Genomic DNA, 13201 nt, shown 5'->3' with positions numbered 1-13201 from the left:
TGCTTTGATGATTAAATGATTTTTTAACGAAAATCGGAGGTTCGTTCAAAAAATAGCCGAATAAAAAAACTGAGACAAAGAAAGCCGGTTACTGTGCAAGTAGCACAGAATGTTCTGACCAGTTTTAAACAATTACAACAAAATTAATTTTTCAAATTAGTGTCGTTTTTTTTTCGGCGTGGTTTGATAAAGGAATCTGAGCGAAAAAGTACAGCTGAGGCATTTTCGTCATTCCTTATAAAATATACAAAATGAAAAACAATTTTCGAAGACAAATAACAAGAAAAACAAAAAAAAAGCGGAAAAAAAATTGAACTATTTTTAATTTTCAAAACTTTCCCCCCAATTTTTTGAAGTTTTTGATTCCTAAGATGAAAATAAAAACTCCAAAAACTAGCTTCATTTGAGAAAATTCAAATTTTCAAGGCTTAAATCAAGCATAAATAAGTTAATGTAAGCCTGCTCACTCGCTCGAAATTAGACGAAAAATCAAACATTTCAAACCGGTTTTTCTCGACACTGGGAAACATTTTTGAATTTTGAATCTCGACTCGAATGGCTTTAATATGATATATCACTCAAACCAGCCTGATGATTGTTTGTGGTAGCTGATTTTGCATGGAGAGAAAAAAGAAAAAAACTAAAATACACCCGAATACAAAGTTCCTCCCTGTTTTCAATGGTCGGAACAATAAAAACCGCAAAAAAAATATTAGACCCCAAGAACTTCCAGAAATATTTAGTTCTCATTCAGTAATTCAAGTTCGACAGAGGCGAAGCTGAGCTTCGCACCACCTGCGATACAACAATTATACAGGGCAATAGAATGTGAATTAGCATCGGAAGAAAAATTACAAAGCGGTAACAAAGCCAAAAATACCTTAGCACAAACCCTTTAAGCCGAAAAAAATCAAGACTAATAAAGAGTTAACAAGTTGCCCTCGCCTTCATTACACACAAACAAAAAAACTTTAATAAACCGCCAAAAGAACCAATATGAGGCCACTAAGCCGATATAATAAAGGCCCAAACCAATTAGGACGAAAATTTCTAAAAAAACGAAAAGTATAAAATTTTAAGACAAATAAAAAATGATTAAGTCCCCCTCAACCTCAAAACACACAGGCACACACAATTTTTTTTTCGCTGGTTGACAGACGCAATATGAGGCCATTAAGCCGATATAATATAGGCCGAAAGCAATTAAGGCGAAAAAAGGAGAAGAAAAATCCCGAAAAATAACTGCCCTCATGAAAAACTTGAACTATAATTTCTATTACGGATTTTAGCAAAATAAGCGAGCCACATGTGAGCAATAAAAATATGGTCCACTTTGAGCGACTGAAAATTAGGTCACTAAGCCGATAAAATATCAGCCAAAATCATATGGACAGAAAAATTTTCAGACAAACACCTAGGTATTGTGGCACCTAGGCCGATAAAACATAAGCAGACAAATAAAAACCGACATCTTTATGAAAAATTAAAAAACCGACTAAAGTAGCTTTGAATTGACACCACACCTAACGTCCAACGCGGTTTCCTTCAGGTAGTCAAAATTGACTAGAAAAAAATTTAAAAACGTACCCTACGCCAGAAGTCCTTCTCACTCTAGTAGTCGAATCAAAATTTAGTTCAACGTTTCTTTTTTCACTTGCAGTTCTAATAAAAAAAATCTCTTCTAAAACTAAATGTCATTCACGTATTTCTTACCACGCCACGCCACTGATTTTTTTCTAAATTTGTGTCATTTTTTTTAATGTGAAGCGACTGAAATAGATGAAAAACTGCAATAATGGTGATCGCTAAATAACGCAGCAACTGAAAACTAACTAACGTTTCAATTAGAGTTGGGAGGTCAACATCTGAACTTTTGTCTTAATTAGTCTGAAAACTCAAACAAAATCTGACAAAATATTCTCCATACTCGGACAAATATTTTGATTTTCTTTGGAATCTGAAACACGACCGATATGACTTTGATGAGCTTTTTTAAGAAGCTCACTTTGATGAAATTTTGCCACCAATTGAGTCGATTGTTTCAGCGTGTTTTTTGATTGACTAAAAAGCCATAAATATTCTTAAATTTTACTCCAAAAACAAAATATTTATGACTTTTTCAGTCTATCAAAAAACACGCGGAAACAATCGACTCAATTGGTGACAAAATTACATCAAAGTGAGCTTCTAAAGAAGAGTATTGCCTCTAAAACTTAAGCAAAACGTTTTAAAATGTTTTCATAAAAATGATTTTTAATATAAAATAATTGACATTTTTGTTATCAAACAAAAAAAATTGATTTATACTTTTAATAGGTAACTATACCCTTTCAAGATTTGTTGAGCTTTATATAGCGCTTATTTTGATTTAATTTTGTCACTAATTGACTGTGTATATTCAGCGTAATTTTTGACAGACTAAAAAAGCCAAAAATAATCTATTTTCGGGGTAAAATCTTGAAGCCCAATTTCGAAAAAAAAAATGCCCCATAAAAACTCTGCTACAATTCTAAGCAATTTTTGTTTTTAACATTTTTTTCTAAAATCAACTTATAACGAGAAAAAAATTAATTTTCAAGTTTATGTGTTTAGTCTATGAAATATTTCGTAGGATGATTAGTTCTCGTGCAAAAACATATTTCTAATCATGGAGGTTGCCGTTTTTAGTTGATTCATTTCAGACTAAAATGAATCTACATACGCAAAACTTTGGACAAAAAGTGAGCAGGTACTGTCTAGCCTTGAGTTTGAGTCGAGTTCATTTTGTTTGAAGAGTTTCAAGCCTTTTTCAAAAGTTTTCTAGAATATTTCAGACTCAAGATTGATTTAAAGTTCTAGAAAGTTTTTGCATGAACGCCACTTAAACATTGAGCTCTGAATGATTCTTAAATGTTCTTATCCAAGCCTTCTTAAACGTTGTGCTCGATAGAAAAGTTTAAAAAGTTACGTCCAAGGCGCATTTAGACTATCAATTAATATAAAATAAAATATTAAAGTTCGGCAAGCACCAATTGATTAGTACTCGGTTTTAAAAAGTTCGGCCAAAACTTTCCTTTCCAGCATTCCAAATACTTCCACTTTCAACATTTTCCTATTTCCGATACCGAGCAACTTCAAGACATCTGCATGTTCAGTCTTTGATTTCTTTAGACGCCTCTCGTATTTGCAAAGAGGAAGCACTGCACTATTTTATCCCAGCTTTTTGTTTAATTAACTCTTCGGCTCTTTTTCTTTCTCTTTCTTCTCTCGCTAATCGCTCTTTCCGCAACTGTTCAATACTCGTTTTCTTTTTCGTTTTCTCTTCTTCAGAAGATGAGCTCGATTCGAATGACGAATACTTTTTTGATTTGTGTTTCTTTTTCTTTTCTATTTGACGTTTCTTTTCTTTCACATCTTGCTCGCCGTTTGAGAACTTAAGTGCTTTGTAAGCTAAATCGGCAGAATAACTATCTGATTTACTATAATCGGATTTGTCGCTACCTTCGATATACTTTTTAGAGTTTGAAGAAAATGAATTCATTGGGTCTTCGCAACTTTTTCTTTTCAGATCTTTCTTCAGTTTCTAAAACAAACAATATTTTAAAAATCAAGGTTACAGGCGAGTTAGGCACAGACGAAAAGCTGCTTCTAGTAAATATGCAATAAACAAAATGGAACACAAAAAAATCAAATCAGCCTGAAACTGTAAAAAAAAAAAAAAACGGAAAAAGAACTTGCGATACATGTACGGTATCACGGGGATTTATTTTATCTGATTTTCACACATGCACAAATTACTCGTATATACCATTCAGTGTTAAATACACTTTATTTAAGTGGCAAAAGTTCTAACTGCATAACACAGACAATCTTCCACAAAATGGAATCGTAAAACAAGACTTACGTAGGAAAAAGTGTATTGGTGAACTAACACGCATTGTTTGTTTAGAAGGGTTGAAAATATATGTCGTGCATATATTAAACAATTGCAGGAACTTACACTCCTTTTACTGTTCAACCGGATTCCAAAAATTTAGTTCATAAGTTTTCTTAGTCGGCATATAATGATTTGAAGATCTGAATTTCTTGCTTGGAAGTTAGAAAAGACTCCTCAGCTAAAAATAGGACTTATTTGAAACGAAAAAACATTTTTCGATAACATTGATGAAGAACCTTGTTCTTTTAGCTTAATTGATCTGATAAACTTATTAAATAGTTTCAGGAGAGACATGAATACTAATTCACCAAATTCATTTGAAGTTCAGAATACCGAAAATCAAGTAGAAGACAACAACAGCATTGAAGCAAACGTTGCCGAGATGCGATATCTGAACCAGACTCCTGCAAGGAAAAGCACATCAAAAAGACCTTGTACAGTTCTAAGCCCACTCAGCGAAGACGAAAGCGATACAAAATTGCTAAAACTAATGAGCTCCGCGGTAGAAAGAGCAATCAGCAATGCGGTTCTTTCTTTAGTAGCGCAAGTGATAGTTGAATTGCAGTCAGCTTTTTCAGGTGTCAGAAAAGCAGTGAATGGGCTGAAACACGAAGTTAATGCTAATGTTGCGCAAGATCTAGAACTTAGCGAAAGCAAAAAAAGACCTGATGACAAAGTGTGAGGCAGGGAAGCTGGAAACATAAAAGGATAACATCAATCCTTTTGGACTAAAAGAGGATACTAAAACCGATGAACACGGAAAGACAATTATTGAGAAATCAGAGGAGACCTTGCAAAAGGTGCTAATTCTCTCAAAAACAGTTGATGCCTGCATGGATGAAAAAGATATCTCCATTGCAAAACGCCTAACAACTAAAAATGAGCTATTAAACCCAGTATTGTAAAGTTTTCAGGAAGGGTTGAAAAACTGATCTCATGCTGAAGTCTACGGACAGAACTAGCGAAGGCAACGGATAGGAAAGAAAATAAAATGATCGAAGACCTGAGCCGAGCGCGAGCCATGTTTCTAAAATTGATGAAACGTGACAGCAGTATTCTAAGTGTTTGGACAAAAGAGCGCAAAATATATATAAATTTCGTAACAATTCTAATTTAAACAAAATCAGCAACCTTTATGATGGAGGAATTGATCTTGGCTATAAATTGAATGATGTTAAAAGCTGTTCTCATTAATAAAACGGATTTATCAAATAGTGCTAGTCATTATCTATCAATCAATTCGTGTAAGGCCCAAAATAACTAATATGCACCTTCGATCTTTAAAACCGCACTTAGAAGTATCGGAAGCACTTTTGATAACTCTTGAATCTCCTCCCGATATATTATGTCAAACTGAAATATGGCCTACAGAAAGTGACACAAGTGAAAGCTGGTTAATTAGTGGTTATAATCAATTGTACCCCAAAAGTAGAAGCACTCATGGTGGCTGTATCATGATACAAACAAGAGGTACTTACTGTTTGTTGAAACAGGTTCAAATGCCTTTTGAGGAAGGTATACGTGCTGAAATGTCGAAAAGTTCTCAATAACAACCAAAAACAAACAAAAAGTCATTCGTAGAAAAGCAGGATCAACTCTTAAACGATAAGAAATCTTTGAATAGGCCTCTGATAGTGTGGCAATATCAATATAGATACCATGCAGAACAACCTACTTGTTCAGAATTATAAAACCAAAATAACTTCAAATGGCTTTGAGATCACTAGAAATTAAGCAAATTGCGTTACCGAAAACATGCAAACTCGTTTGGATCTTTTCATATACCAAATTATACTATCTCTGTTTCGAAGGTACTCAATACCAAAAAACATCGGACCATTATCCAAAAACTTTGGAAAGGGGCATAAAACTAAAAGTTTCAATGATGAAATTCTTTTTCGGGATACATCGTTTCTAAAGTCGCCGCCTAAAGTATCTGATTTTCTGGAAAAAAAATAGATGGTTTCCAAAACAACAAAAAATAACTATTTGATACTGAGGATCCAACCCATGCTTCTGATTATTTTCAGAGTATAATTGCGAAAGTGCTGAATAATTTTGTTCTTACGTGCACGAAAAATCAATCAAGACATCGTCCAATTTCGTTCACCAACAGACTCGTAAATCTACGAAAAAAGTAAATGCAGCGCACAAGAAATGAAAAAGCAGTCAAAACGATGCAAACAATTTTTGGTATAAATTCAAAAGCTTAAGAGTGCAATTCGAAAAAGTGAAGCAACCCCAAAAAATTTCTATTGGAAAAAGTTCAAAAATTGTATCGGAGACTCAAGACAAACTTATAAACTACTAAATGATTTTAGTGGCAAAAACCTCATACCTAAAAAATTCAACCATTGCAATCGTGTCTTAATCTTTGCGATAATTCAACAGATGCTGATATTGCGAATAAAATTAAATAATTTTTTTCAACCATAGGGAAAACACTCAAAAGAGACATTCATACAATTGAGATACCGAAAATTGTTAACGTTCCTTTTTCAATGAACAAGAAGTTTTAAAAATAATTAACTGTTTAGATAATAAATATTCGTCAGTTGACAACTACATTAAAAAAATAATAGTCAAAGTTTCGACTAAAATTTTGGCTCCCTACTTAGCGTTCATAATAAACCTTTCATTTTCAAAACGTTTGTTTCCCAAAAATCTCTACAATGCGAGGGCCTTTACTTTGCATAAGGAAGGATCAAGAGCAAACGGAAAAGATCATTGAGCTATATCTGTTTTAATTGCTTGGAGTAAAATCTATGAACGAGCAATGTACAACCGTGTATATTCTTACCTCGAAAACTTCTTCCTGTTGTATCTCTAACAGAATGGTTTCCGTAAACATAGTACAATTGATGCACTAGCGGAATTAATCAAAAGAATAAGATCGCCATTATCTGATGAAATTAAAGCTTCTTCTTAGATCTAAAAAAGACGTTCGATTGACCACGACATACTAATTTACAAACTAGAAAAATATGACCTCGCAAGCAATTGTCCAAATTGGTTCAAAACATATCTTCGCATTCGAATACAGCGTGTTGAAGTTAATGGAATGAGCTCTGATCGGAATGAAATTGAATGCGGTGTTCCACAAGGATCAACTTTAAGAGCTTTGTTATTTATTATTTATATTAATGATCTTCCTTTGAGTAGGTCGGCAAAACAATTATTTTGCAGATGATACAAAGTTAAAGCAATGGGATGCACTGTCGAAAATGTTAAATCCGAGCTAGATGTTTCAAAGAGATATCTAAAACATTGCAAATGAACGCTTGGTGGATCCTAGTATCCTGTTGTCTGTCTTCTCCGAGTCTACTTATCTGATGCTATATAACCTTACTAAACAATTATTGAAAAATTGAATTCTTTCTCTTTCTTTCTTATAAATATTTATACATCTAGCTAGACTCTAGATTGTCAATTCAAACTCCGCCAATGTGTTACTTAGAAACTAGCCTCTCATATTTGTGGCTCTAAAAGTAATTGTAAGCCTTTGATTCAATATGTTGTACTTATTTATGGGTGTTACAGTCGCTCTTTCCTGAGCCCAATTTTTCGGTTCAGAAAATATTAAAATTTATTTTTCGAAGTCCATATCACGTTAAAACAAAAACATTAAGAGCTGAATTTCAATTGCATAGCATTCATGTTTTCAAAATACATTGTACGCGACTAGGCAATATGGATTGAAGTAGCTTAACATTTCGTTTGATGGCTGAGAAATTTAGAATTTAATCTGAAAAAATGGAGGAAACAATGAACTTGAAGACTACCTACGAAGCAATAAAACTTCAAACCAATTTATTTGCATGAATTAGACATAGAGGCGAAGCTTCGCTTCGGAAGCATTAGCCAGACTACGACAAAAAGCAGCTCTATAAAGTGCAATATTAAAAAGTATGAACAAGCCTCGAAATAGCAAAAAAAAATCCGCTATGTCTCAGATTCGAACCTGCGCCCTAGAGATTAAGAATCGCACAACCTAACCACTAAGCCACGGTAGCTTAATTTACACAAACCAAACACTTCTCACAAATAAAGAGAACAGATGCCATGCAATTTCCAATGCTACAGTGAAATTTCCAAATTAGTGTACACTTTTAATTAACACTTTTATTTGCGAGTTAGAATAGAAAAAAAATGTTGCAACATTAGACTACGCTAACGCTAGCGTAAGTAACCACACAACATATCTCGACAGACTCGCCCCCTACTCGTTCTTTGTCTCCGCCACTAAGTGCGCAGCAATGCTCTTCAGCACCTGAAACGCAGAATGGAATACTGAACTGAATATCGGGGAGGAAGGGGCCAATACCAACCGAGCACAAAATCAAATTACTTGGCGTCATACTGGACCAATCAATAACCTTCGGATAACACGCAAAAACCCTTAACAACACAGCAGGCAACAAACAACGCGCTCCGAGCCATCGCCTCCGGAAAACAACGACTCAAGAAAAAGAATGTTACAATTATGTACAAAGCGATTACCCTCTCCGTCCTCAACTACGCCGCACCATTCTGGTCTCCAAACCTCACCGAAAACCACTGGAAGAAGTTGGGAGCAAAACAGAACGACGCACTGAGAACCGCCACAGGGTGCACAAGAATGACAGCTATTGACCACCTTCGACAAGAAACACTCTGCCTCCCAGTGAAAACCCACAGCAAAATGCTCTAGCCAGCGAGTTTGCCGGAGACATGAAAAACCCCAACCACCCTTGCCACTAGCTACAAACAATTAATGAAGGTAGACGGACAACCCGAAAATCACTGAGTAGCTACCTGAAAAGCGCACAAACAAGCCTTGACATGACAGACGAAGAAACCACGGGAGAGAACTAACACAAAACCTACGTTATTAATACTATCGAAAAACTACAAACGAATAAAAAAGTTCTCAACACCCAATCTCCAATAAATAAAGCGAGATCGACGAAATAGAGAAAACACTATCGAGACAACAACATGTGGATTCTGTAGGAAAGAAAGAGAGACAGCGGTACACGTGCTAGCCTTTTACTTGCCAACCTAGCTCCAGAAACTCTGTGGACCGACCCAAGAAGAGCCGCGACCGAAACTGACGGGCTGTGAGGGCCTACACAGAAACAACCAAACAACCTAAATGAACAAAAAAATTACTTATTTCATTATACTCTGAAAGCTGTAGAACGAATCAAACATCATTGAAGTTAAATAAAGAATCCAATCCTTATCGCGCCAAAAAACAAATTAGCCAAATAAAATAATTATTCTCGAGTCCCTCGACCATCCAGGCTATATTCTTTGATTGTTTCAGACTTACATCGAGGCGGTGAATTTGCTTTAATACGATTTTCTTGTTAACTATTTTTTTCTGGATTTAGATTGTATTTCTGGCTAATACATGTTCAAAAACTGTGCAATGAAATGCTCGACTTTGATTGGAAAAATTGAACTCAAATTAGAACACAAATGAAGCTAATCTAAAAATTAGCTTAAATTCGTGACATCAGCACCAGCTAATTATCACTCACTAAAGTAACACTACTATAGTATTTTAATCTTTTGATTTTTGCAACCAAGACACCAAATTATGAACAAACGTGCAGGAGGCAAACACAGTATTTGGTACAAAGAGTGAAATTAAAAACAATGTGACACTTCAAGTCGTCATAAAAAATGTATTAAACAACTGAAAAATTTGATGTAAAACGAGACAACTTAACCTTCTGTGAAACTGCTTAAGTTTTTGCTAGAGACCTTAGACGCAAGAGGTGAGGTGACTAAGGCTTGTTTGTTCAAAATGAGGTGGTGAGGTGATTAATTCTTAATTGTTCCAAGATGCCAAACCTTTTGCAACTCCAGATCTTCGACTAGGGTCGTCTTCGAGTCTTTTCCTGCACTCTTCCCAAACACCCAATGACTTTGTGCTTCTTCTGACTTGTCGTTTAGCCCGACTGAGATGCCCACTTTCCTCGCCCATTGCTCTGTATCCTAACTCTGCTCTTTTACAGTTTCCCTTCGACAATGAATAGAATTGTTATCTATTAAATTTGATTCTACTTAAGGAGCGGTAGGCCAACAAGCATTAAAAAAATTACCATTCCAACAAGCCTAAATTTAACAATGCAATGTTATGCAACATAACAACAGGTTGCGTTACGTAATTTTGTGAAAATATGTCATTATCGATAACCTTTACATTTACCCCAAAAACACTAAAATGCGCGGTTCTCTTTGCATATGAAATTAACATGAAAAATCATTCAGAATAGGCAGTGAAACATAGTGGGTCTGTACAATGTAAATTTTGAGCTTTCTGTTTAGCGGACAACTTCTATCTCTAATGTAATAAAGATCAAGATTGTCCAGCAGATCCGTTTGTATTCATCGAAGAGAAAACGGTAAATGAGCACTTTTTTCAGCTCAGTTTCACGATGGGTGTCTTTGTTCTTCTCACTGTAGTCGAAGTCCCGGTCAACAAACAGATTAATATGCTTTTCTTAAACAGAACAAAAAAGCTTGTATTTAGAAATTAACCGAATTTAGAAAACTAAGTCAAACTTGGTGTAACTAATAAAAAATTTAAAAACTGCAGAAAACCAAATGAAAAGACAGTACAAGAGTCATTTTGAACCAGAATTACCTATCATAGTCAACAAGTTGGGGCAGTGATGGAAAAAGGGGGTCAAATAAAATGGGCCCTATCGTCATGCGACGATCCGTGCACAGGTTAGCTAGGGCCATACCAACGCTATATACATACATCGGCAAATTTTATGAAAAAATTAAGTCGTTTGTAAAGCAAATAGGCAATTGTCAATAAAAATCTACCCTCCCCGATTATAGCACTGATAGAATTATCTATAATAATAATAATAATACAGAATTTAGAGAGTCTCAAGGGTTTTCACCCATTTTTCAGTTCATCTTCAGTTCCGTTTTATTTTACTGAGAGAATTGCAGTTGCCACATCTGCATATTACTCTCCAAGTACATTTATTTTCTTCGGTGTATTGTTTAGTGAAAAAGTTCCAGTAAATGTTCTGAATAGTAGCTTTATTTAGATATTTCCCGAAACTTTCATTAACACGAAGAACGTAGTTGTAGAGTAGTTTCGTCCTTCGAAGGAAGTTTTCGTTGGTTTTATTTAGTCGCGGTTTCGAAAACTTGAATTCACCTCGATTGCTCTGTCGAGTAGTATCGCATATTTTCTCATTTTCAATTGAACTTTCAACATCAAATTCACCTGTTTTAATAGATAAAAGCATAGGGAGATCATGCATTTCAACATACAGGCTTAACGGAAGAATCTGAAATTTAATTAACCGATTTCGATAGCCGAAGTCAGAATCTATTATCCATTTTATTGCATGATGGTGAACTTTTTCGAATTCAGTTAAATTTCCTTTATTTGGCAACCAGGTCTGAGAAGCATATACAGCAATTGGGACAACGTATCCAGCGTATGCATTTAATTTGATTCTCCAGTTACAATTTGATGTTAGATTTCGCTTTATTTGGAATAAGGCGCCCATTGCTTTGTTCGATATGCGTTTGCAATTTTCATTCCAACTTAGGTTTTGCTGCACTATGAGCCCTAGGTCACGTTGCGACTGTACGGGGGTGAGTTTGGCATTGCATAAGTGTGCTTCAAGGTTTCCTTTGATGTTAAGAGTATGCTTCTTTTTTGTGTTTGGTAGAATCATATTTGTATTTAGCCAGGCTTGGATGTTATCGGTCGCCTTGTTCATCGCTACTTGCTTTGTTACGATTACTTTGAAATCATCAGTATACCCGAAACTGTCCATATCGGACATACACTCTGGAAGATCATTAATAAATAGCAGAAAGAGGAGGGGACCCAGAAATGATCCTTTGGGAACACCGCTGGTTACATTTCTTAGGGTGCGCCGCTTATTTGCACGTATTGCTTGCGTTGGCTTAAGTATGATTTTTGAAGTCCTAAGATGTTTCCACCAATTCCAAGAGACCTTAATTTGCTAACTAGCACACTATGCGGTACTGTGTCAAACGCTTTAGCAAAGTTTTTAGCATACTTTAGCATGCATGTATTTTTAAGTTTTTTGCAACCCTGAGTCAGAGGATTCCACTCCACATAAGTTCAAGGCATATTTTGGTTCTTACAAAGTTTATTGTGTTGTAGCATGATTTGATTCAATTTTCGCTTAATTTCTCTGCTAATTTTTGGATGGTTTTTATAGCCCAGTGCAGCTCCTCCAGTGAAAGTGCTGCTCCTACAGGGGCAGTGAAAGTGCCAATGAGCTCACGAAAACCGAGAAATAATGTTCGTAGAAAAACATCACATCAAAGCTCTTTAAATTGAGGAATCTTTCATTGCCGGTACTTCTCAAAACTAACTCGATAAGAGAACATTGGATCAACAGGTAAAGTTTCTATCCCGCTGGGATATCTTAGAATTACAAATTACTTCTGAAACGTAGTCATTCGCATTTTTAGTGCAATTTTCACTTGCGTATTTGCATTGTAATTTGCTTTGCTGTTAACAACCGGATTTGAATTGAACTCCAAGTCAATTAACAACAACAAAAAACATTTTTGAGCGTGATATTTTTCTTCTTAAGAAAGAAACAAAAAATCCCACGGCCTCAAAAAGTGTTTTCTCTCCGTTCATTGACACTTAATAAATTACGTAAAGAGATTATAATTAAAATATGAATACTATAGGCGGACGCGCCGTGCAATACTTTTAGAAGGTAACATTCCCAACCGTGCCCCAATTTTGAACACAGATATATCGAGCTATTCCCCCAAACTCTCGTAAACAGTGTGAAGGGACTCATCGAATAAAGTTCTTGGCATTTGATCTTCTGATAAAGTACCCTGTGAGCATACTGTTGAACAGTTATTTTGAATACAAACCTTGAATTGATTCAGTTGACTGTTTGCTTCCTCCTAGCCTTGATCTAAGTGCCTCTATCTCCGCTTGTGAATGCCTGCGTTCCTGTTCAAGCCGCTTATTTTCAGCTTCCGCCTCATCGCGACGAACTTTTTCTACATTTTCTTTTCTTCGCACATGCCAACTTTTTTGAGGAAGAATGTTCATTATTTATCTAAAATTTATTTTAAGCAACCTTCTACGACCACGTGAGATCTTCGCACTACTTGCCATAAAATACATGAACTGCGGAGAAATTGAATAAAGTACACCAGTGGACAAAATGAAACGCAAATTCAGGTTTTTTACTTTCTAAAAAATCGATAATAAACACTGAATTGGCAGGTAACAGGTGGTTTTTTATTTTCCAATCA

General features: G+C 35.3%; 1 protein-coding gene across 2 annotated transcripts; it reads right to left on the bottom strand.

Annotated features, from left to right (window-relative positions):
• Positions 1 to 2602: 2602 nt before the first annotated feature.
• Positions 2603 to 12999, bottom strand: LOC134853098 (leukocyte receptor cluster member 1-like). Of its 2 annotated transcripts, none has more exons than XR_010164319.1 (4): positions 12812 to 12999; positions 10324 to 10409; positions 9758 to 9907; positions 2603 to 3562 (listed from the first exon to the last, which is right to left on the bottom strand). XR_010164319.1 is itself a non-coding variant. In XM_063869036.1 (4 exons), exons 1-4 carry the CDS (start codon positions 12993 to 12995, stop codon positions 3185 to 3187), a joined length of 792 nt encoding a protein of 263 aa, XP_063725106.1. In that variant the 5' UTR covers positions 12996 to 12999; the 3' UTR covers positions 2603 to 3184. The 2 variants fall into 2 exon arrangements, 1 of the variants encoding a protein (XP_063725106.1); XM_063869036.1 differs by having other exon boundaries at positions 9758 to 9901.
• Positions 13000 to 13201: the final 202 nt, after the last annotated feature.

This window comes from Symsagittifera roscoffensis, chromosome 8, assembly GCF_963678635.1.
Source record: "Symsagittifera roscoffensis chromosome 8, txSymRosc1.1, whole genome shotgun sequence".
Taxonomy (NCBI): Eukaryota; Metazoa; Xenacoelomorpha; order Acoela; family Convolutidae; genus Symsagittifera; species Symsagittifera roscoffensis.
This window is presented reverse-complemented; position numbering and strand designations above follow the sequence as displayed.

Bases quoted from the DNA above. Each gene is read 5' to 3' on its own strand.
- LOC134853098 (XM_063869036.1), bottom strand. From the start codon at position 12,995: ATGAACATTCTTCCTCAAAAAAGTTGGCATGTGCGAAGAAAAGAAAAT. The intron at 9,902-10,323 runs GTGCTCATTTAC...GAGCAGAGTTAG, and splicing joins GTGAAACTGAGCTGAAAAAA to GATACAGAGCAATGGGCGAG. The intron at 3,563-9,757 runs GTTTGGCATCTT...TGTTTGTTTTAG, and splicing joins AAGATCTGGAGTTGCAAAAG to AAACTGAAGAAAGATCTGAA.